A 25,716-nucleotide genomic window follows, 5' to 3' on the forward strand; every position below is an offset into this window, starting at 1 on the left:
GGCAGCTCTGCAGGGAGTGCCACCCTCTGTGCTAGATACAAACTCCTAATACAAACCTACAAACAGGTATTATTATTCTCATTTTACAAATAAGGAAACTGGTTTCTGGAGTGGTTCAGTGGCATCCCCCAAATGTCATATGTTGAAAACTCAATCCCCAATGCAGCAGTGTTGAGAGATGGGACATTTAAGAGGTGATTAAGTCACGAAGACTCTGCCCTCGTGAATGGATGAATGTCATTATTGTAGGAGTGGGTTAGTTATCACAGGAGTAGGTTCCTGATGAAAGGAGGAATTCAGTCCCCTTCCCTCTTGCTCTTATGCTTTCTTGACCTTCCACTCTCCACCAAGAGATGATGCAGCAGGAAGGCCCTTGCCCAATATTGGACTTCAAGCTTGATATTGGACTTAAGCTTCCAGAACTGTGAGAAATACATTTCTTTTCTTTATAAATTACCCAGTGTGCGTCATTCTGTTGCAGCAGTACAAAATGGATGAAAACAGGAGACCAGATTTGAAGTGTAATTGTAGGTTCATCTGGCACCAAAGCTTATGGACTTTGAACCACTCAACATTGATTCTTGGGGCTATTCCTCCTAAAATTTTGCTTTGATCAGATTATCATCCTTTATCCCTTAAACCTCCAATTCATCCATTTACTCACTCCTCATTTATAGTATGCCTATGTGGGCCCAGCCCAAGCTCAGGTCCTGGGCTATGGAGCCATATTAACCACACAGCTGCTTCCCACCCTGGAGCTCAGCATGGCTCCCTATTCCCACTGTACCAAACGCAAACCTCTTAGCCTGGTCTTGAGACTGCCTACAGGATGCCACTGGCCCACCTTTTCAGTTTCAGATCCATCCTTCCCTTTCTCAGATACTCTTTCCCAACAAGTACTCCAAAAAGAAAACCAGCCTGACATAAGCACCCCCACCATGGCCATGAGAAGACTAGCACATTTCTGCCATGTTATGAAGGAGTGCAGTGGCGCGATCTCGGCTCACTGCAAGCTCTGCCTCCCAGGTTCATGCCATTCTCCTGCCTCAGCCTCCCAAGTAGCTGGGACTACAGGTGCCCGCCACCACGCCTGGCTAATTTTTTGTATTTTGAGTAGAGATGGGTGACATGATACTCACCATGCTTAGCTCCAAAGCTGCAACTGTGCCACCAGAGCCTCAGAGACGACTACTCACAACAAGCTGTGCCTCGGAGCAACAGCAGGTTACCAGGCATGCTGTGGGCAAGGGTAATAAGACACCTGCTTCCTGATGTCCCAGCTCTCAGGTGAGCTCACCTGAGAACTGTACTGTTTAACTATTTAAGCTTTGGCGTCAGATGTTTGCCAACAGTCCTCTCTCTAATAATAAAGTCAAGAACTCTCCATCAGCCACTCTCTCTCTCATCTCTCCTCCTACCTTGTTGAATGCTCTTCCTTAAACAGTGACTATTCTTTCCCCTTTCTTTTATGACAGGGTGTGCCAGTGCCCCCTTGATATTCTGCTATCCACCTGCAACCCATTTCTCCCTGCACGCTATCCCTAGGAATGAGCTCACAGCTTCAGCTACTATAGGCTTGCTCTAGGCTGAGCCTCAGTCACTCCCAAATCTCTTTCTCTCTAGCCCCTCGGTCTCTTGTGATCTTATACCCAACCATTCCATACTGATTATGCCAGGAATTGCAAACCCAAGTTCCACCAGGGCCAGAAAAGTAACATTAAATGCACAAAATGTAGCAGATATGAAAAAAACCACAGTACATGTGTGATGATAAATGGCAACTCATTCTCCATCTTAGTGTCCAAGATACAATAAGGCAGTGGTTCTCAAAGTGTGGTCTCTGGACCAGCAGCATCAGCATCACCTGGGAATTTGTTAGAAATGCAGATCCCCAGACTTACTGATTTAGAACCACTAAATCTGTGGAGTGCTGGGCTAGGAAACATTAGGGATTGTGGCAAACCTGAGAGTGCAGGCCCTGTTTAAAGTGGGAAACCACTACTGAGCTCCAGCCACAGGGGAATAGATTTTGTGTTCCTTATTGGCTAATTCCAAATACACTGAGTGATATTCAAAGACTTTGATGAACTGTTTCCAAAAGTACCTTTCTAGCTGCATCTCCCATTTACCATATTACTTGCCTTCCACACTTTCATACTTCTGGGCTGTTTATTTTATGTATAGACACTGTTTTTAAATGCTTTACAAAGAAGCACTCATCTATTTCTCAGGACAAGCCCTTGAGGAGGTACTATTATCATCTAAGCCACAGAGAAATAAAGAAGCTTGCCCAAGATCCAGAGGCAAGATTCACACCCAGGCAGCCTGGCTCCAGTCTGGGCTAGCCTCTATTCTATGCTGCCTCTTGGTATAGATGGTCCTTTGCCACCTCCTTTTGTTCCAACTAAAGGTCGACACATGTTTCAAGGCCCTGCTTATAAATGATTACCACCATAAGGGAGTGTAAATTAGTTCAACCATTATGGAAGACAGTGTGGCGATTCCTCAAGGATCTAGAACCAGAAATACAAATTGACCCAGCAATCCCATTACTGTGTAGGTACCCAAAGGATTATAAATCATTCTACTATAAAGATACATGCACACATATATTTATTGCAGCACTATTAACAATAGCCAAGACTTGGAACCAACCCAAATGCCCATTAATGATAGACTGGATAAAGAAAATGTGGCACATATACACCATGGAATACTCTGCAGCCATAAAAAATAATGAGTTCACGTACTTTGCAGAGACATGGATGAAGCTGGAAACCATCATTCTCAGCAAATTAACACAGGAACAGAAAACCAAACACAGCATGTTCTCACTCATAAGTGGGAGTTGAACAATGAGAACACACAGACACAGGGAGGGGAACAACACACACCGGGCTTCCTGATATCCCAGCTCTCAGGGCTTAAAACCTAGATGACGGGTTCATAGGTGCAGCAAAACACCATGCATGTATACCTATGTAACAAACCTGCACGTTCTGCACATGTATCCCAGAACTTAAATTAAATTAAAAATAAAATAAATAGATCCCATTTGTCTATTTCAGCTTTTGTTACCATTGTTTTTGGTGTTTTAGTCATGAAGTCCTTGCTGGAAACCATCATTCTGAGCAAACTATCACAAGGACAGAAAATCAAACACCGCCTGTTCTCACTCATAGGTGGGAATTGAACAATGAGAACACTTGGACACAGGAAGGGGAACATCACACACCAGGGCCTGTTGGGGGATGGAGGGCTGGGAGAGGGATAGCATTAGGAGAAATACCTAATGTAAATGATGAGTTAATGGGTACAGTAAACCCACATGGCACATGTATACATAATGTAACAAACCTGCAAGTTGTGCACATGTACCCTAGAACTTAAAGTATAATAATAATAAAAAACTTCCCACAATAAAATAAATAAATAAATAAATAAATAAATAAATAAATGATTATCACCATAAATCCCTGCTAGGCTCACAATCAAAGTTCCCTGCCCCTCCCCTGGGCTTCTAGAGCGCACAGCATACACTTTGTCTGTTAGGGTGTCTCTGCAACATTCATATCTCCATCCCATCAACAAATGATTCCTGAGGCCCTACTAAGTGCCAGGCATCATGACTGGCACTCGGAATCAACGATGACCTGGGCAACTATCGCTGCCGTTGTTAATAAAAATAGTTCACATTTCTGGAATTCTATTATTTTCCATACACAGTGCTAAGGCTTTACATGTATTATCCCACTTAATTCTCACAACAACCTATTATGCAGATGAAGAAACAGAGTGTGAACAAAGAGAGGAAACAGAGAGAGGAAACAAACAGGGGAAATGACTTTCCCACAGTCACACAACTAGTAAGTGATAGTGTCTGGCTCCAAAGTTTTTTTCTGCAGAGAGACAGAAAAATACACAGAAATTAACCCACAGAGCGGCAAGTGCCAAGACAGGAGCTGGGAAAGGGTTCTCTGGGAACACCAAGAAGGGGCCCATACCAGGACACTGCTGTCTCCTTCCTCCCCCACTCCCCTGGCTGTGAACTTTACAGGGGCTGAGACCATGGCTTATTCGTATCTGCTATATCCCAGTCCCCAGCCCATTACCTGGCACCCAGATTGCTACTGAACGGAGCAAAATTGTTGAAATCTCAGAATATCTGACTTAAAAATTCTGTTATTCTTAGGGTCTTGAAGTAATGGGGCTATGGACTGCCAAGAGTTAGTACAAAGAGTAAAAGCTGAGTAGGAATCCCTCATTTGGACTCATTGGAGGGAAATGCCATTCAGACTTAGTAAATGCTTTATTTGTTGACCATCTGCATCCAGAGTTTAATCCCATGGGCAACTAATAAGAGCTGAGAATGCAGGAGTCCCGGCAGGTGGAATCAGGCATATCAATGAGAAGTCGCAGTGCCCACACTGACTGTCAAGATATGGCCTCAGTGTTGGAGCTTGCTTCCTGAGCAGCCCTGAAACCTTCATACTTACACTCTGAGCATACTCCATAAACACAGAAGGTGGCTGCCCCACTCCCAGCTACACAGAATTAGGGGTCTGAGTTCATGAGGTTTTAATGTACCTCAAAAGTATTACTCATGTCTTTTTCTAGAACCCTAAGGGTCCAATTCTTAGATGTCCTAGAGCTCTGGCATTATAAGACGGAGCAGGGCCAGGCATGGTGGCTCACACCTCTAATCCCAGCACTTTGGGAGGCTGAGACAGGCGGATCACCTGAGGTCAGGAGTTCAAGACCAGCCTGGCCAACATGGTGAAACCCCGTCTCTACTAAAAATACAAAAATTAGCCGGGCATGGTGGTGGGTGCCTGTAATCCCAGCTACTTGGAAGGCTGAAGCAGGAGAATTGCTTGAACCCGGGAGGTGGAAGTTGCAGTCAGCCATGAGCAGAGACTGTGCCACTGCACTCCAGCCTGGGCAACAAGAACGAAATTCTGTCTCAAAAAAAAAAAAAAAAGATGGAGCAGAACTGTGGAACTTGAAGATGATTATGATGATATGATGATAGTATAATAGGTAATATTTATCAAATATCTATATGTCAGGCACTGTGCCAGCCTTTAAAAGTAGTAATTCTAAACTCATATAGCCTTGTAGATGGCTATGGTTCGTCTCATCTCACAGATGTAGAAACTGAGGCTCAGAGAAGCTAAGGGCCCTGCTCACTCAGCTACTAAATAATGAAGCCAAGATTCAAACCAAGTTCTATCTGACTCCAGAGCTTTTGAATTATGCCAAACTCTTAATAATTATGATAATTATAATGATATACAAATTATTTTCCATTATGGAAATTACAATACCTGAGTTTTCTTGACCAAAGTGCAAGCACTGACAGTTTACAGCAAATCACGACAGGGTTAGTGTTGGGGATTCTAAATTCTCCCTGTATTTCAGCAGGGCTTGTCTGAACCCGACTCAGCTCCACAGCTTGCGTCCTGATTAGGATAGGCGGACAAAAAGCCAAATGAGAGTATTGCACGTTACCTGGAAACCATACACCCCAGGGGCAAGGACATCGTGCTTTTTTCAGACGAATTGTGAGCAGACTGCTTTTCCCACATCTGGGAATAAAAACACAAGGAAGAAATGACTCACTGTCAACCAGGCGCAGTGGCTCTCGCCTGTAATCCCAGCACTTTGGGAGGCCAAGGCGGGCAGATCGCCTGAGGTCAGGAGTTCAAAATCAGCCTGGCCAACATGGCGAAACCCTGTCTCTACTAAAAATACAAAAATTAGCTGGGCGTGGTGGCTCATGCCTGTAGTCCCAGCTACTCCAGAGGCTGAGGCAGGAGAATCACTTCAACCTGGGAGGCAGAGGTTGCAGTGAGCCGAGATCGCACCATTGCACTCCAGCCTGGGCGACAGAGTGAGACTTCGTCTCAAAAAAAAAAGAGAGAAGAAATGACTCACTGTCATTAGGAAAACTGAAGCTGTTTAATCACCTTTAGATATATTGACAGGGTTTTGGGAAACTTCCCAATCCTAGACCAATATTATGAATAAGGGACCCAAAAGAATATTTGTGCTAACATTCAAACTTGCTTCATTGTTAAGAGTTGGTTTCTGCCTGGGACAATCCCACACCCATCTAGAATATAGAAAACCCATCTACCACCCTTGCTTTGCACACTCCCAGTGACAAGTTGTTCACCACCTCACAAGACAGCCATCCCACTGTGAAACAATCCCTGGAGACTTTATGGTTCTTCTAAAACCGGCCCACCAATAATCTGTCAAAAATAACTTCCTCAAAATTGGCCAAACACCTTATTTTTTAACATAAACTGACAGCTAGACGACAACAACAACATCACCACTTTATTGTCTCTTCTGCTTCCTCAAGAATGCAGTCAAGAGGAGAACTTGAGGGAGCCAAGTTTCCAAGGTGGCTGCCAGGCAATCATTTACAAACCTGCCCTGGCTCCCAAGCTAACTTCAGCAGTGCCCACTGGGGGAGCTCAGGCGTGTCATTAATGCTAATTGTTGTGGCTGCCAAGGAAACCTTCACACAGTTTGCAAACAGGCTATGCACACACAGTATGCAAGGGAGCTCCAGAGACCTCAACAGAGATGACAGGGACCTGGGAGCTCTCCTGAAGTACTGCCACTGCAGAGCTTAGCCTTATTCTCAGATTCCATGGTGTTCTCCTTTTCCACTCTTCCCTGACCCTCATGGGGGCTGCAGCGACTCCTAGAACCTTCAAGCAGCGAGACAGAGGTCCCCTCAACCGGGCACAGCGCTCTCCTTACACCTGGCCTCCTATTCCCAGCAACTTTAAGGAGATATTTTTAAGTGGCCATGGTTTTATCAAAAGCCTATTAAGTTTTTGCCACAAAAGGATTTTATTTAAAATAAAAATAGGGGTAGGTATTTGACTGATGTCTCTTGGGAGTGTTTTAGAGAAGAGGAATGAATACTGACATGTCCTATCTTCCCAGATGCAGAAATTGTAAAACAAACAAACATAATTGCTTTTCACATGTAAAAGAAAACTGGCTTAGAACATACTAGCGTTTTCTTTGCAATGAAGGAGTTCACCTTCAGTGACTAAGCCAGAACTACTAGAGTTGCCAGGCCTAGGGACAGGAGACATTGCCAGTGCTTAGCCAGGCTGGCCAGGACTAACCTTCTCTGCAAGGAGTCCACAAGAAGCCTCAGGGCAGCCTTTCCCTGCTCCTATCAATTTGAGTTGAGCAAAAAACATATGACCAAATATCAGCTCCATGGCACAACCCACAGTTATGGTGCCCACATGAATTCAGGTTTCTGTTCCCAACCTGAAGCATACAACTTCATGAGGCATTTTATCAAGTTAGATAGTATCAAAAAATATTCCCAGATGAGGGAGGTGTCTGACCAAGACAGTCAGAAGGCCCCTTATCAGCCACTAGACTGGAGGATCAGCCTTCCCTAAGCAGGATTGTTCTCACTGGCCAGTCCTCACATCCGGGAGGGGGAGGAGAGGTGCTAGGGGCTGCAACTGAGAAGGGAGAGATCGCCCACCCTATCTGCAGATGAGGGTGTGAGAAGCCAAGTCAGAACACCCCATACTTCCCAGGCCTCTCTCCAAAGTCCTGTTAGAAATCGAATTCCAGGAAACCAGGCAGGGGCAGCCTAGGCCCTGGGCCCCTAGGAAGTGCTCCGTGAACTAGGCCCTGCTCAGGCAGCCTCGGACCCCCTCCTCTGCCCTGCCTCCTGATCCCTGTCCTGCACTGAGCAGGTCTTCGGTGGACTTTATGCGCAGCCACCTCAGGATGAAAATACCACGTCTGCCTCCTGCTGAGGTCCAGCCCAGGAAAGGAAGAAGGGGAACGAAAGATGCCAATGCGATTGCTTTTAAATCACCTCATTACTAAAAGAATCCTCCTTTACCTACGGCACTCCCAAATCACTTTTCTTTTTTCAAAAAGTAAAAACCCAAGGCCGTCTTCCCAGTGAAGCCGAGTCTTGGGGCATCCCGTCATTCGCCCCCCGCGCGCGGGTCCTTCCCTCCCCGGGCGCCGCAGTTCGGAGCAGGCCGAGGGGGCCGGGCTGCAGGGCGGCGCCGGGCCAGAAGGGCGCGCCCTGGGCAGCGCGGACGCACGCAGCCGGCTCCTCCCGCGCCCCGCTGCACCCCGGCAGGGAGTTCGCCCCCGCTAATGTTTAACCTCCCGAATAGCTGATCCCTCGGACTGCAGCCAAGCTACCCACCCGCCCCGCTCCCGGGACGAATTCCTGGCATAGTTTTCCCGCGCGGCCCGCTCACCGTGGGGTCTCCCCTACTCGCCCCACGTCCCGCCTCCAGACTTGCTCCACCGCCCCAGACAGCCCAGAGATGGTTCCCGGAATGCTCACCGCCCGCCGTTCCCGGGATGCTTCCCCAGCCCCCCGCAGTCCGGGCGCTCTCTGCAGCGGAGGCAGAGCCTGCCCGGCCCACTCCAATGCCGCCAACCTGCGGGACCGCGGACAGAGAACTAATAGGTGCGTCGGTCAGCTGGTGGCTTGGGGTCTCTGGTGCCTCCAGCTCCTACTACAGCCGCCCCGCCCCACCTCAAGAAGAGGTGGAGCCTCTCCCGGCCCCTCTGGGACGAGCTATTTTTAGGTCTGTAACGGATGGGGGAAGGCGGGAATGCCACGTTTAATCCGTTAGTAAAATCCAGGATCCAAGTGAATGGCTTCCTGGCCTTGCTGAGAGGCTGGACTTGCCCCGGTTTCCCCACACCCTGCCTCCGTTACAATCGATAGCCTGCTGTACAGGGGCGGCCGCAGCCCCCCGGGCAGATAGCCCTGCCCACCCTCCTAAAGGGACCGTCCTGGTTTCTTCCTGACCGGATACCAAGCTAGGAGAGTTCTTTGGGTGTGCCCCAGGTCTGATCAGACAGAGGGCAGCCACCTTCCCTCCGCAGCCCCCACCCACCACCCCCTACCCTCCCAACCTGCTGGTTTGCCCTGGGGATGCCAACTTGGAAACCCAGGACTGAAAAACTTATTTTTTCTCCTGATGTTAGTCCCTGATCTCTTCCCATAGTAGTAGTTGCTTTGCTGAGATTCTGTTTTGTGGGCACCATAACTGTGAGTTGTGCCATGGAGCTGATATTTGGTCAAAATGTTTGTTGCTCAACTCAAATTGATAGGAGCAGGGAAAGGCTGCCCTGAGGCTTCTTGTGGACTCCTTGCAGAGATGGTTAGTCCTGGCCAGCCTGGCTAAGCACTGGCAATGTCTCCTGTCCCTAGGCCTGGCAACTCTAGTAGTTCTGGCTTAGTCACTGAAGGTGAACTCCTTCATGGCAAAGAAAACGCTAGTATGTTCTAAGCCAATTTTCTTTTACATGTGAAAAGCAATTATGTTTGTTTTACAATTCTGCATCTGGGAAGATAGGACATGTCAGTATTCATTCCTCTTCTCTAGAGCACTCACAAGGGACATCAGTCAAATACCTACCCCTATTTTTATTTTAAATAAAATCCTTTTGTGGCAAAAACTTAATAGGCATTTGATAAAACCATGGCCACTTAAAAATATCTCCTTAAAGTTGCTGGGAATAGGAGGCCAGGTGTAAGGAGAGCTCTGCGCCTGGTGGAGGGAACCTCTGTCTCGCTGCTTGAAGGTTTTAGGAGTCGCTGCAGCCCCCATGAGGGTCAGGGAAGAGTGGGAAAAAAGCTCCTTTTCACACACACTCTCTCTTTCTCTCCACTCCGCAACTCTTCTCCCTCCCTCCCTCTTTCTCTTTTTCCCATTTCAAAGGCTTTCTTCCCACCACAATCTCAATCTGCCAAGCTCTACATTTTGAGGCAGCCAAAGCAAATGTGTATGGGAACAAGCGTTGTCAAAGAGTTGCAGGGAAACTGGAACTCCTGTGCATTGCTGGTGGGAATGTAAAATGGTACCATTACTGTGGATACAGAATGGTAGTTCCTCAAAAAATTAAACACGAATTGTCAAAAGATCCAACAATTCCATTTCTGGGTATATACCCCAAAGAACTGAAAGCAGGGATTCAAACAGATATTCGTATACTCATGTTCATAATAGCATTATTCACAATAGCCAAAAAGTGGAAACAATTCAAATGTCTATCGACAGATTAATGGATAAGCAAAATGTGGTATATCCATACAATGTAATATTAACTTTAAAAGGGAAGGAAATTCTGACACATGAATGAACCTTGAAAACTGTCTTAGTCTATTCAGGCTGCTATAACAAAATACCATTGAGTGGGTAGCATATAAACAATAGAAGTTTTTTTCTTACAGTTCTGGAGGCTGGGAAGTCCAAAATCGAGACATTGGCAGATTCGGTGCCTGGTGAGGGCCTCTTTCCTGGTTGATAGGCTGTCGTCTTCTCACTGCACCCTCACTTAGTAGAAGGGGGCTGGCTAGCTCTCTGGGGTTTCTTTCATAAGGGCACTAATCCCAATTATGAGGACTCTACCTTCATGACCTAACCACCCCCCAAAGGCCCCACCTCCCAATACCGTCACCTTGGGGGTCAAGATTTCAACCCCATTTTGCAGGGACACAAACATTCAGATCAAGGCAAAAGCATTATGCTAAATGAAATAAGCTGGACACAAAAGGACAAATATTGTATTATTCCACTTATACCTGGAAATATTGTAAGATTCCACTTGTACCTAGAATAGTCCATTCACAGAGACAGAAAGTAGAATAGTGGTTACCAGTGGCTGGAGGAGGGGGAATGAGTAGTTATTGATTCATGAGTACAGATTCTCAGTTTGGGAATCATGAAAAAGTTCCAGAGATAAATGGTAGTGATGGTTGCACAATAATGTGAATGTACTTAATGCCACTGAATTGTACACTTGAAAATGGTTACGATGGCAAATTTTACATTATGTACAGTTTATCACAATTTTTTAAACATTAAAAAAAATAGTGGATGGAGCAGGGACCAGGACAAAGTTGGGATATCTGTGCACCATCTATTCGGATGGGGGATCTTGTTCCTGCCGTCTTCTCCTAGTCAGGGCACTTTTTTCACCCCAGGATTTTCTGCCACCCACAAGAGCAAAGAGAAGAGTCCAGGCCTTCGGAGTCAAAGACACATCTACATTCCACATTCCCAAGCTACATAACCCTGGAAAAGTCACGTAGCCTCTCTGACCTTTCATTTTTCTCCTCTGTAAAATGGGAAAAGTAAACTCTACCTTGAAGAGTTGTTAGAATCAAATTAGCTAAATTATATGTAGGCTCTGCCCTGGGCCTACAAGTCAGTGGTGTGCCCTCCTGACTTGACACTGTGAAATCGCCAAGGACATTTGCTTCTCAGCTCTCTTCCCACTGTATCCCTGAAATTTGCAGAAAGTAGTTCTGAGGATACCTTTGTGCGTGTTATTTCCACCAGCCTCAATTTCCCCATGTGTAAATAGGGTGCCCTCCTTTGCAGGGCTGGTGTAAGAAAGTAGACTTGACATGCACCCAGATCTACCTTAGCGAAAAACCAAATCCTGAATCTTGAGCTGACAAAGACCTCATGCATGGAACCCTCACACTCTTCCCTTACTGGGCCTTAGTTCAACACTCAACACAGGGAGGAGTTACTGCATGCCTATCATGTGCCAAGTTATTTTCTTAGTCCCAAGGATACCAACAGCCTCTAGAGGACTAGATCACTTGGCACTGGAAAGCTGTCATTTCTGCTGCCCACCTCTACTGTAGCACACACAAGCTCTGGCATCAGCCGTGGGGACAGGTGCATAGACCAAGGGAGACTGGCCCTAGCTGGCTAGTCCAGGAGACATTCCTGTCACCCCAAGCAGCTGGCCCATAACTGCTGGGTGGGAGGACAGGAGGATGGATTTTCAATACCCCAATGGCCCCTCACTCCCTCCTCAGCCCAGTACTAGGCACCCGCCCTCTGACCCGGCTCAGCCCCTTTCACAGACGGTCTCCCTCCTACACCTCAGGAAATAGGACACAGCCTAGGCAGCCTATAATAGGAGTGCCCTCTGCTGCCAAATGCTGGCATCACACCTTAGAAACCTGCTCTGGATCCCACTCTCCTGAAGGGAAATGTGTCTGAGGTGTATGGGACAGGTCTCCCTGCGCTGGGATGCCGGCCACTAATGAGCCCTGAGGTGATTTTAGGCCAAAAGTGTATTGTTGGGTTTTCTGTGTTGATGTATAGATAGGCAGGCATATAGTCAGAGGGGGATTTTACATAAAATCTAGTTTGCTGGTTTCTGAAAAATCTAAGAATCTAGCAACAAAAGAAAGGCCTGCACTCTGACATGTCTAGAACTGGCAGGATCTGAGAGGAAACTTTCTTAGGCAGATCGTACATTCTAGCCAAATCCCTGAAAAGATCACTTTGAAGGAAGTCTGAGCACTTACCGAAAAGACCTCCTTTCTCAGGAAAACGTCCCTTCTGCAAAAATGAAAATGCAGAGCTGGATAAGCCTGGCCTAGGGCGTGGCTGTGATATGGCCCCACATTGGCTGGCAGTGATGGGCGGGTGGAATCTAGAAGGAGCTGCCCCAGCTGCCTCCTGCCTGGGCTTTTGCCTTTTGGAGGAGGGATTCCTCTTTGGGAGTTTGATGAAGCCCACACCCTTTCCTCAGAATGGTTTTTATTTTTATTTTTATTTATTTATTTATTTATTTATTTATTTATTTATTGAGACAGAGTCTCGCTCTGTCTCCAGGCTGGAGTGCAGTGGCATGATCTCGGCTCACTGCAACCTCCGCCTCCGGGGTTCAAGCGATTCTCCTGCCTCAGCCTCCCAAGTAGCTGGGACTACAGGCGCCTGCCACCACGCCCAGCTAATTTTTGTATTTTTAGTAGAGACGGGGTTTCACCTTGTTGGTTAGGATGGTCTCGATCTCTTGACCTTGTGATCCGCCCGCCACAGCCTCCCAAAGTGCTGAGATTACAGGTGTGAGCCACCACGCCCGGCCTAAGAATGGTTTTAAATGCACCAAGCAAAACATAGAATTACAGAGGACATCAAAATATTGAAAATATAGCTATGAAAACATAAGAAAATGTGTAAAATCATAGCATTTTTGTTTATTAATGCATTAAATGGCAAGATCTAGCATCTGACCTAAAAGTAGTAAGAGTATAAACAATTATTTCAAGACACCCGTAATAACTTTAACGTGATAGGAAAAAACTAATATTTAATGACAAAGTCACAGGTTCTACTAATACTACTGTGGTTTGTGGCCTACATTCATAATTGAAAGGAATGATACATTTTGATTAACAGCTAGTAAAAATAAAGAGTAAGTTCCCAGACCCCCAAAATCTCTTCACAGCCCCCTAAATTAAGAATCCCTGCCCCAATACCACCAAGGAGAGTGCATTAACCTTGTAACTTAGTTTAGAAGATACATCTGAGATTCAGGATCCTGACAATTCCCTTGAGTGAGACAGCTCTGCCTTTATTTCTTGAAGGGGAGCAGGGTGACAGAAGGGTAGGGAAGCATGGCATGAAACCCAAAAAACAAAAAAAAAGACAGATTGGATTACATAAAAATTTTGAAACATATATGGTGAAAACATCCTAAATGAGGTTAAAAAACAAAGAACTAAAAAAAATGCAGTGTAATGATACAGTATTAGTGACATTAATTTATAAAAAGTGCTTACAAATCAACAAGAAATAGAACAACTCAAAAGAAGAGTAGACAAAAGATGAGATGATTCATAGAATAAAAAACATTGCCAGTTAAACATGTAAACAACCTTACCAAAATGAACATAAAAATTACACGTTTTAAACTATTATACTGGCCAAAATTAAATAGATGTTTTAAATTGGTGAAAAGTGGAAAAATGGGCAGTTTCAAACAGCCTTCTTGAAAAATAATTATCAAATTTAAAGTCCTCAAAAATTCAGTAATCAGTATTTTTTGCTATAGTATTATATGTACTATTAAAATTAGAATAATGTAAGTATCCACCAATCGAATAATGATTGAGTAGATTATGTATCATGTATCCTACAATGAAACACTATGCAACCATTATAAAGAAAAAAGTATATTATATCTTGATGTGCTAGTGAAAAAAGGTACCTACGACATACACATTTTTAAAGTGAAAAACAACATACAAATAACATGTATCTTTTTTTTTTTTAAAGACAGAATTTGGCTCTTGTTGTCCAGGCTGGAGTGCAGTGGTACAGTCTCAGCTCACTGCAACCTCCACCTCCCGGGTTCAAGCGATTCTCCTGCCTCAGCCTCCCAAGTAGCTGGGATTACAGGTACCCGCCACCACTCCTGGCTAATGTTTGTATTTTTAGTAGAGACAGGGTTTCATCGTGTTGGCCAGGGTGGTGGTCTCGAACTCCTGACCTCAAGTGATCTGCCCCCCTCAGCCTCCCAAAGTGCTGGGATTACAGGCATAGGCCACCACGGCTGGCCATAACATGTATCTTATGATTCCATCTGTATTTTTTTAACTATTTATATGAGAAACTCAGGAATGGTATTCAAAATATTTAACGAGTCTGGCACAGATACCAACCAATCAGCACTGATGCTGGCTCTTACCCTAGAGAAGGAAAGAGACAGCCCTGTTGAATTGTGGGTGGGAGTCCTGGGGAAAAAGCAAGGGCAGACAACGTGGCAGTGCAGGGTACTTGGAAGAGACTTCTTACCAATAAGCGTGAATATATATGCAGAGAAAGAGCGAGAGGTACCTACAAACATGACAGTAGTACACAACACGCACTTTCACTTTTTGCCCCACACAATCCTATTTGAAATTCTAAGAATGAATAGGATTTGAAAAAAAATTAATACAGGGAAAAACACCAGCATGAGCCTATTTGCAAAATGTAGCCTGATATAAATTCATGGCATAGATTCACAAAAGGCCAGAAGGAATCCAGGGTTTTCTGGGGTCCCAGGAACCTCACATTTCTTACCACTTACTGCTCTTGCCATCATCACCACCACCATGTTTTGAAATGTTCTTTTTCACTAAGCAAACTGGATTCATTAAGTAATACATTATTATTTTATTTGCTACATTTTTTATTAATCAAAAACATAATTTACTGCCAGGTAAAGCTCCCTATAAACATCGAATTATCATTAATGTCAAAATGAATTTGTGTATGTGTGTGTGCGTGCGTGTGTGTGTGTGTACATTTATTTACTTATTTATGTATTTGAGATAGGGTCTCACTGTCTTGCCCAGGCTGGAGTGCAGTGGTGTGATCATAGTTCACCATAACCTAGAACCCATGGGCTCAAGTGATCCTCCTTCCTTAGCCTGCCAAGTAGCTAGGACTACAGGTGAGCCACCTTGCCTAGCTATTTGTTTTTTGTAGGGACAGGGTCTTGCTGTGTTGCCCAGTCTGATCTCAAACTCCTGGGCTCAAGCAGTTCTCCCACCATGGCCTCCGAAAGTGCTGGTGTTATAGGCGTGAGCCAATGTGCGTGGCCAATTCACATATTTTTGAAATATCGAAAATATTTCTAATCAAACCCCTCAAAACCCTGTTGGTCAGGAATAGTTGAAGAACCATTTGTCATGCATTCTCCAAATGTAGAAGGGAGAGACAATGTATGTGTCCCTGCTTGTCTCTAAGACAGCTAGCCCTAGAAATCCTCACCTGTAGAGACAGTCAGGAGAGCTGAAAACCAGTAGTGGTTCCTAGGACACAACCCAAAAGACAGCCATGGGGTATGGCAGCAGGCCTCAGAGCCTGACGATGGTATCAGACATCTACAAGTCCAAAGCAAGTAGCTGTGAATAAATAAAGCTGGGGCATAAGACATGACTTGTAAATATTTTTTAATAAGATTGTCAAAGCAGTGATTTTTTTTTTTTTGATCTGGCTTTGTCACCCAGACTGAGTGCAGTGGCACGATCTTGGCTCACTGTACCCTGAACCTCCCATGTTCAGGTGATCCTCCTAACTCAGTCTCCCAGCTAGCTTGGACTACAGGCACGCATCACCACACCCAGCTAATTCTTGTATTTTCTGTAGAGACAGGGTCTCACCATCTTGCCCAGGCTGGTCTTGAACTCCTGGGCTCAAGCAATCCACCTGCTTCAGCCTCCTAAAGTGCCAGGATTACAGGTGTGAACCACTGTGCCTGGCCAGCAGTGACTCCTAAAGGGGGAAATATTAAAATAAAAGAGGGATAGATGGATATAGTTTGAAAGGGTATCATAATTTTACATTTGGGGGCAAATATAAACTTTTTTCCATAAAGCAAACTATCAAAAGGAAAGTTCTAGAAAATCTTGGCTGATAAGTGTTCGCTGAAGAAATATTAATCCTCATACCTCCTGAAAAGAAATAATAAATTATTTATTTATTTATAATTGACAAATAAAAATTGTATATATTTATGGTGCTTTGAACATGACATTTTGAAATGCAGGAGGTAAATTTTTATGTGAATCTAAAAAGGGCAGCAGTTTTAAATAGTCTGAGTTGGTAAGTTGCTTCTATGGGCCAGTTATGACAGGGTTAACGTGTATATTGGAAAGAGGTAGGATAGAGAACAGCAGACACCCTGGGGAGGGGAGGAGACTGTCCCAGGATCATGAGGCCAGGGATTAGGATGTAAGTGCTGAGGACCTCATCTGCTTGATCCAGCTGTATCTGCAGCATCTAAATCAATGTTTGGCACATAGACCAGGCTCAGTTAATATTTATTGACTGAATGCATTAATGAATGTCAAAATCAGGACTAGAAATCAAGTCTCTTTTTACCTCAGTCAATGCTCTAACAGGTCCTGGAATTAATCTTACTGTATTAAATAGAACATGTAGCAAAACCGTTAGCTGCCTATCCCAGTACCCATTTTTTCTTCCTCCTTAAACTTCCCAGCCTCTCTTGCAGCTACATCTCAGTCAGTGCGATGTAAGAGAAAGTGTTATACGGTACTTGCAGGAAGTCTTCACAAAATAAAGCAAGTGCACCTTTCCTCTTTTCTTCATCCTACTGCCTGAAATGCAAACATGGTGGATTGGAGGTCAAGCAGTCACATGGACCATGGGTGTATGTTTTATAGCCAGTATTATTTGGGATTGTTCTATTATAGACAGAGAAAGCTAATCCTAACTGACATTTGAGAGGCAACCCTCTGCCCATCCCCCCCAAGAGACAGTGGAGATCAAGTGAAAATGTGGCACTCCAGGAAATGTCCATTTCCACACTGCAGAAGCAGCAAGCGAGTGTTAGCTCTATTTGTTACCTGCACCCAGCTCCCCAGTCGCTGACCCCTCTGGGCCTTTAATCAGGTCCCTGTAAGTCCTGGGACAGTGCTTGCGATAGAGATTTTCCACCAATGTGTTGCTTCCTCTAATCACAGCCCGCCCCTCCTGGTTCATGTGGTTCCATAAATGCAGGGCGTAAGAGTCATTGAAGCTTGGGTCTGTATCCCACACTTCATAGTAGCGCCTCCACTCTTGATAGGAGATGGGGTAAAATCTTTGGGGGTGTAAGAAGGATATGTTCAGACACCTGAGGTCGCTCACCTCCTGGAAGTCTTCAAGTTTACACCATACCCTCAACATCCTTGTCATCAACTCAGGGCCTTGGTTGCCCCAAATGTCTGAATTATAGTGTTCAACAAAGTTTTCCATGCATTCCCACAAAAAGGGGTGGTGGGGGAGGAACCCAAATATTCCATTACTGGAGTACCGAGAAGCCTGCGCAGCCAAAAAGTTCTCCTCAGGGATGGGCCTGATGGAGATGACATCGGTGTCCATGTAGATGCCACCGTATTTCCAGATGATGGCCAGGCGGGATGCATCCGAGCTGATGTGGAGCCAGTTTCTCTCTGCGCTGGCGTTGATCTGCAGGAGCAGGTGCAAATCAGCCCCAAGTAGCCAGGAGAAGAGGGAGGGGTATCACAGCAGGAGGCCAGGCCCAGAGAGGCTGGGGAGGGGTTAAAGAAGCCAGCTTCCCAAAATCCTATTTGCCACAGCCCGATTTTGCAAGTTTACCAAACTTACCTCACTCTAAAATTTTCCATTTAAGTAAAAAGTTTGCAGCAATCAGTATCAATGGGAAGGTTTTAGCAGCTTTTAAAGATTTCATGAAATGGTTTTTTAAAAAAACATTAAAGCATTGGAAAGATAAAGAAGAAATCCAGAAAAGATTTCACAATGCACTGTATGAGTCATTCTTCAACGTGGGTGTACATAAACTACAAATATGTAACTGTAGAGGAGGAACCAAATAAAGCCCTTAAAATGCTAACAACTGACAATGAAAAAAATGAGTATGTCTGCTATTTGAAAAATTGATAAAAAAATCTTAAAATGCATACCTTTGCTCATGTATTAATTCCTTTATTATTAAAGGAATTAATTTATTGAGGGCCTATTTACTATGTGCCTAATTCTATTAAAACTGCTAAGGATACAGCAGTGAACAAACAAACAGAAATCCCTACTGGGAGGAGACAGATAATAAATAAACATTCTGTGTTGGATGCTGACAACAACTATGAAGAAAAAAAGCTGGGTGAAGGGACTGTGAAGGGGCCAGGGTGGAGCGCTGTATTACATTAGTTCCCCCAGAAACTGGAATGAAGTGGGTGGGTGAACCATGCCCATAGCTGAGAAAAGAGAGTTCCAGGAGGAGGGAACTCCTAGAACTCTCTTCTCTTGCAGTAGAGATTGTCCACCAGTGTGTTGCGTCCTCTAACCACAAACCTCCCTTCCTGGTTCATATAGTTCCACAAATGCAGGGCATAAAAGTCACTGAAGCTCAGGTCTGTATCCCAGTGAATACAAGAGCCCTGAGGCAAAAGCACACGTGCCATGTCTGGGAACAAGGAGGAGGCAGTGGGCTGAAGCAGAGCTGAGAAGGGAGTGCGGTAGGCAATGAGATCAGAATTGGAGAGGGGTGGGGAGGGAGGCCAGATCACGTAGGCTGGGGCCAAGACTGAAGTTATTTGAAAGGTTTAGAAGAAAGGAGGGAAGTGATCTCAATTACTCTTCAAAGGGTCACTCTGGCTGTGTGGAAATCAGTCTGGGGTAGGGTTGGTAGATGACAAGGGCAGAAGCAAAGGCAAGTTAGGAGTTGGTTGACATAATCCAGACAAGAGATGATGGTGCTAACAGTGGGGGTGAGGGAAGGGCACATAATGAAGATGAAGCTGGTCAGGATTTGTTAATGGGCTGGGTGTGGGTGGGAGAGAGAGGAGTCACAGATGACTGCAAAGGCTAAAATGTGGGTAAAACAGAAAATGACTTTAAAAAGAATAAAAATAAATCAGCATAAATGTCAATGTTCTCATATGGAATGCTAAGATTTTGAAGAGAAATAGAAAGCAAAATGTTTTGTTTGTTTGTTTTTTAATTTTAAATACATTGGTTAAAAGGTTAAACAACCACCCCTGGCTTTTGACAAAATAAACAGTCTTTAAAATTCTGCTATCGAGTCAAATGAAAGCAGGTCAACTAAAACTTGCAGAAATCTTCACAAGTTGTTAAAAATTGTCACATTGTGCTGGGCATGGTGGCTCACACCTGTAATCCCAGCACTTCGGGAGGCTGAAGTGAGTGGATTATCTGAAGTCAGGAGTTCGAGACCAGCCTGGCCAACGTGGTGAAGCCCCGTCTCCACTACAAATACAAAAATTAGCCAGGCGTGGTGACAGGCGCCTGTAATCCCAGCTACTAGGGAGGCTGAGACAGGAGAATCATTTGAACCTGGGAGGCGGAGGTTGCAGCGAGGAAAGATTGTGCCATTGCACTCCAGCCTGGGCCACAAGAGTGAAACTCCATCTCAAAAAAAAATAAAAATAAAAATAAGCCGGGCGTGGGTGGCTCATGCCTGTAATCCCAGCACTTTGGGAGGCCAAGGTGGGCAGATCACGAGGTCAGGAGTTGGAGACCAGCCTGGCCAACATAGTGAAACCCTATCTCTACTAAAAATACAAAAAAAATAGCCAGGCGTGGTAGTGGGCACCTGTAATCCCAGCTACTCCGGAGGCTGAGGCAGGAGAATCACTTGAACCTGGGAGGCGGAGGATGCAGTGAGCTGAGATTGCACCACTGGCGAGAGAGCAAGACTCCATCTCAAAATAAAAAAACAATAATTGTGACATTGTATACAATTGCCAAAAACCTAATAATAATAGCTAACATTTATCAATAATTGTTCTAAGCTCTTTTTAATCTACACGAGTCCTCACAAATACGTACTATGATCATTCCTATTTTTTAAGTTAAAAATTATGACCGGGGCGGGGCACAGTGGCTTACACCTGTAATCCCAGCACTTTGGGAGACCGAGGTGGGCAGATCACGAGGTCAAAAGATCGAGACCATCCTGGCCAACATGGTGAAACCCCATCTCTACTAAAAATACAAAAATTAGCTGGGCATGGTGGTGCGTGCTTGTAGTCCCAGCTACTTGGGAGGCTGAGGCAGGAGAATCGCTTGAACCCGGGAAGCGGAGGTTGTAGTGAGCCAAGATCATGCCACTGCACTCCAGCCTGCGCAACAGAGCAAGACTCTGTCTCAAAAACAAAAAAAACAAAAAAAAACAAAAAAACATAAGCGCTCCAATAAGGATGACCAGCAGAAAGAGGTTTAAGGTTCTAGCTGCTCAGAGAACAGTTGCCCATCCCCACCGTATGCCCATAATTCTCATTCCTGGGCATCATCAAGGGCTACAATAGCCCAGATCAGTGCAGAAAACCCAGTGGTCACAAGGAAGTGATGGCACCTTGGGTCTTTCCTAACAGGTGGTTCCCAGCTATCCTGTGGTGGCCTAACTGGGGAAGCACATGCCACAGCTCAGTATCCCTAGGGTATTGTGGTATGATCCCTATAGATGTACAGCCTACTGTAGTATTCTGCAGGCTCAGATGGAGCAAACACTTAGGAGCTCTCTAGCTCAGAGCCCATCTTGCTCCTAAAATCCAACATAGTAAAATTAAGGTGCAGCTCAGAGCAATCTAAACTGTGTTCCATGGAACATCAGTGCCAAGAGATTATTTGTCACACTGAAAGAGGGTTCCATGCTCAAATAAGTTTAGGAAGTGATGGGTTGAATCCAGTTAGATTTCTTCAGTTCAGAACGATAAAGAGGCTTTAATATCCTCATGTGCATGATTCATCTGTAAGAAAAGGATGTGGTATGCAGCTTCTCCCAAAATAATTTAATTACAGATTTTTTTCAAGGAGCAAAATACAATTTAGGCAGTGTGTTAGGCTGTTCTTGCATTCCTATAAGGAAATACCTGAGACTGGGTAATTTATAAAGAAAAGAGGTTTGATTGGCTCACGGTTCTGCAGGCTGTACAGCAAGCAAAGCAACAGCATTTGCTTGGCTTCTGGGGAGGCCTCAGGGAGCTTTTACTCACAGCTGAAGGTGAAGCAGGAGTAGGCGCATCACATGGCGAGAGCAGGAGCAAGAGAGAGAGTGGGGGTGGGGGGGTAGGTGCCACACACTTTTAAACAACCAGATCTCACGAGAACCCACTCACTATCCTGAGGACAGCACCAAGTCGTGAGTGATCCACCCCCATGACCCAATTACCTCCTACCAGGCCCCACCTCCAACAGTGGAATTACAATTCTACATGAGATTTGGTGAGGACATATATTCAAACTATATCAGGTAGTGTTAGTCTAGCCCAGGCATCAGGAAACTTGTAGAGTCCCAGAGCACCCTCTAGCAAGTTAGCACTGAGAGCCACAAAGACCAAGCTGGGGTGTCCCCTCCACTCCCAGAAACTGCCTCCCTACCCCTCTGCCCGCCCTGCCACTGTGCAGGGCAGTGCCACCTGCTTGTTGGGAACTCTGCTGTTGGCAGCTGCCAACACAGTGGAAACTCAATCCATGAACTGCCCCACCTCCTCCTGATGGGTCCCAATTGGAGGACTTCAAGTTTCTTCAGAAGGAAAGATACGCACTTTGGGATGTAGAAGTCACTGGGGCCAAGAATAAACTGACCCCAGGAGCCATTCCCAGCCCCAGCCCCTACCTTTCTGGCCCACCAGATCCCTCCCCATCATGTCTGTCACTTAGTCCAAAAAATGTCTCCAGCTGACAGCAACTAGGTACAAGCATGCTCTCCACCCAGGACAGTCCACCCAGTTCCCAGGCAAATGAGGTGGGGCAGGGAGTAGGCTAAATAATGGCTACCCAAAGACCTCAGGTCCTAATTCCTGGAACCTGTTAATGTTACCTTATATGGGAAAAGTATCTTTGCAGGTGTCATTAGGAACCTTAAGATGGGGAGAGTATCCTGGATGGGCCCTAAATGCAATCACAAGTGTCATTTAAAGAGAGAGACAGAGGGAGATTTTACACAAACAGAGGAAAAGAGATTTGAAGATGGAGACAGAGACTGGAGTGAGGGGCTATTGGCCAAGGAATGCCAGCAGCCACAGAAGCTTGTCAGAGGCAAGGGATCATCCTTCCCTAGGAACTCAGGAGGAAATGCAGCCCTGCCAGCAGTTTGATATTGGCCCAGTGAAAATAATCTGGGACTTCTGGCCTCCAGAACTGTGAGAGAACGAATTTCTGTTGTTTTATGCCACCAGGTTGGTGGTAATTTGTTACAACAGACGGAAGAAACTACCACAAGTACCTTCATAATATCCTCAATTTTACCACCTTAGCCCACAAGGCCGAAAATATTTACTATCTGGCCCTATACAGAAAAAAAAGTTTGGTAATATTTGCTATAGCCTATGATTAGAATTTAGACAGAACTTTATGTGGCAAGCAAATAGTATTATTTTTGCTTGTGTGTTTGTTTGAGGCAGAGTCTCACTATGTTGCCCAGGCTGGCCTTTGAACTCCTGGGCTCCAGCGATCCTCCTGCGTTGGCCTCTGGAGTAGCTGAGACTACAGGTGCATGCCAGCACACCCAATGTGAATAGTATTATTTTTATGTCAATTTTTAAATTACTTTTTGTTTTCTAAAATAATGTTATTTGTAAAATCAACACATTCTCATCACTAAATTCACTCTTAATCCAATTATACGAAAACACCTACTATTATTGTGTGTTGTATAGTTCTTTCAGGTCTTTTTTTTTCAATAGATGTGTGTGGGTTTTTGCATAACTTAAATCATTATAACTATTATGATTACATTATATATAATTACATTATGACATAAGGTGGTTTTAATTCCATATTGTGTTATAGTCTTCATAGGATGTCGGTTTTAAAAAATTATAGTTAAAGCCTGCATAATGGAATCATTGAGTTTTTGTACTATAATTTCTTTAAGCAACCTGATTTCAGCTCCTCTATAAGAGAAATATTAGATTGGCACATTATTCCCTTATTATGGTTCACTACAAACTTGGGGATTACAAAATTCCTCTAAGCTCCAGGAGTTTCTCAATCATATCTTAATACAACCCAATCTCATATCTCAGCATTTCACCCATCCTTCATGAATTTTCTGCTTACATCATTTTCATGTTAAATATTGCCTGGTTTCCACTTTATGTGCAAAAAAAAAAAAGTTTAACGTAAGTGGATTTAAAACTGTAGTGAAAAATAAGTGTCCTATACACCTAGAAAAGATATAAAAACTCATTCAGTTGAGAATAGTCTCCAAAGTAACCAAGATCCTAAAAGAAATAAGGCTAGAAGCAAAAGACAGCAGAATAAAGATGCACCTAATATAAGTCTTCCCTCTTTATTTGAATCAGTTCTCAACATGGTAAAAAGAGGGCCAAATGAGAGTCAACCCAAATGTGGGTTCTAGTCCCATCTCCGACCTGAGTCCTTACCCTCAGTTTACCCATATATACAATTCGTTGACATTTTAAGTTTCCCTAAACACTTACTTGATTGTACCATGAAAACAATGGTGTGTCTTCAAGCAGCCTTTTCATGTCCAAAGGGAAGAGGAAAACGTTGTCTATTGCTGAGAGGAAGGAAAAAGCTGGGTATGTGGAGTTTGAGGGCATCGGTGTGGAATCAGTAAGACCCTTCATAAAGAACACCACAGGCCACTCAGGATAAATCTTGGCAGCAGACTCTACAGAACAGGAGACCAAGTGAGGTGGCTCCATTCTCTCTGAGGTCTCTAGAAACACAATGCCACGTCTGTGGCTCAGGAGGGCTTCTAGCCCCTGGTGGGACTTGAAAGAAGGCAAGCAGAAGAGGCAGCTGGACTTCAGGGTGAACTGGTAGAGGAAGCCACAGACAAGCAGCAAGGTGACTGACAGGGAGAGCTGGAGCTCCTTCCGCATGTCCTCTTCTCTGTGCCAGCCTGTTCCTTTAAATCAACACAATTAATTAAAAATCGCAGCTGCAAAACCTGATAAAGATAGCACACAAGAAAATGATACATGAATATCATTTAAAAACTTAAATTTTAAATATCCTCAATAAAATATGATGAAATCAAGTCCAGCAATATTAAAAAAAATGCAACCAGGCATGGTGGCACATGCCTGTAGTCCCAGCTACTAAGGAGGCTGAGGCAGGAGTATCCCCTGAGTCCAAGGGTTCAAGACTAGCTTGGGCAGCATGGTGAAAATCATCACAAAAATTTTAAAAAAAAGAAAAAGAAAAAGACAAGAAATATGTGAGAAAGAAAAATGCATCATAACCAATCAGGATTTATCTTAGATTTTAAAATGATTTGACATTAAAAATAATTAATGAATAGGGAAAACTATTGATAAAATGCATTATCTTAACAGACTAAAGAAGAAAAGCCATATGATCATTTTGGCTCAAGAGATGCCAAGAATGTGACTAACTTTAAGATCCATTCACAATTTTTTTAAAGTACAAGGAAACTTTCTTAAGCTGATTTTAAACAATGTCTACCAGAACATATAGCAATTATCATACTTAATATGAAACATTTGAAACATCCCATTAAGATCAGGAATATGATATGAATGTCCATTGTCATTGTCACTGACATCATTGGTTACAATCTGATCATTGTAACCAATGCAATAAAACAAGAGAAATGAATTTCTACTACGAATATTAAAAGAGGCAAAAGTATCTCTAGGTTCAGAAAACATAATTGAAAAACTAATAGAACTAAGAAAAAAAATTAACAAAGGAAGCAAACTGAAGGCTAAAGAGTTAAATAAATTGCCAAGATCACACGATTAGCAAGTAGCAGAGCTGTGACTGTAACTTGCATCCACCTGCCACCAAAGTCCAGGCTCTGAACCGTTACCTGCAGTGCTTTCCTCACCATAAATGTTAGCTCTAACCAAGGAGAACACAGATCTCACGTCCTGGCAGGTCTATCTTTCAAATTACATATAACCCTTTTAGAAAATACAAAACAGTGAATCAGAGCCTAACTTCTAGCTGCAAACGCAGTTAACCAGTATTTGAGGTCTTAGAAATGACAAGTTCTTCCTGCTACACTTTCTGATAAATCACCACCCAATCTTCCAACTCAACAACACAGGGGTAAGTAAATCATTGGCAGATTGAGACTAAACACAAAAAGTTCCCAGGAAGCTCCTCCGTTTACTAAGTTCTCCCAAACACAGACACTTGAGAACAAGAGGGGTTTACCAGATTTTTAAGGTGACCCACACACTAATCCTGCCTGTTTGTGGATCTATTATGGGGGTTATAAAGGGATTATTTCACCTGGAGAAAACTGTATCCTGGCATAACCTTGGAGCCAACATGTCCTGCACTTGATCAGTTTAGCTTGAATCAAAATTATGGACAGAGACCCTGTAAGGTGGTATAAACTCCCCTTTGCAAGCACAAAGTTTGATTAAAAGGAAAG

General features: G+C 44.2%; 2 protein-coding genes across 10 annotated transcripts in view; both read right to left on the reverse strand.

Annotated features, from left to right (window-relative positions):
- The window catches only part of DZIP1L (DAZ interacting zinc finger protein 1 like), a 53,814-nt gene extending 45,032 nt beyond the window's left edge, over positions 1 to 8,782 (reverse strand). For 2 of the 9 annotated variants that reach the window (XM_055381215.2, XM_055381213.2), the window contains exons 1-2: positions 8,460 to 8,746; positions 5,328 to 5,462 (exon numbers count right to left, since the gene is read on the reverse strand). The gene's annotated coding sequence lies outside the window, so the exon portion shown is untranslated. Of the gene's footprint in view, positions 1 to 5,327; positions 5,463 to 7,900; positions 8,253 to 8,273 lie in introns of those variants that run through there. The other 7 variants (XM_055381212.2, XM_055381214.2, XM_019022904.4 and 4 more) reach the window with 7 other exon arrangements.
- Positions 8,783 to 16,637: 7,855 nt separating this feature from the next.
- On the reverse strand, positions 16,638 to 25,322 carry A4GNT (alpha-1,4-N-acetylglucosaminyltransferase). Its single transcript, XM_004037719.5, has 3 exons — positions 25,144 to 25,322; positions 23,783 to 24,216; positions 16,638 to 17,804 (listed from the first exon to the last, which is right to left on the reverse strand). Exons 2-3 carry the CDS (start codon positions 24,188 to 24,190, stop codon positions 17,190 to 17,192), a joined length of 1,023 nt encoding a protein of 340 aa, XP_004037767.1. The 5' UTR covers positions 24,191 to 24,216; positions 25,144 to 25,322; the 3' UTR covers positions 16,638 to 17,189.
- Between the last annotated feature and the right edge of the window lie 394 nt (positions 25,323 to 25,716).

The sequence above is a fragment of the Gorilla gorilla genome, chromosome 2, assembly GCF_029281585.2.
Source record: "Gorilla gorilla gorilla isolate KB3781 chromosome 2, NHGRI_mGorGor1-v2.1_pri, whole genome shotgun sequence".
NCBI lineage: Eukaryota > Metazoa > Chordata > Mammalia > Primates > Hominidae > Gorilla > Gorilla gorilla.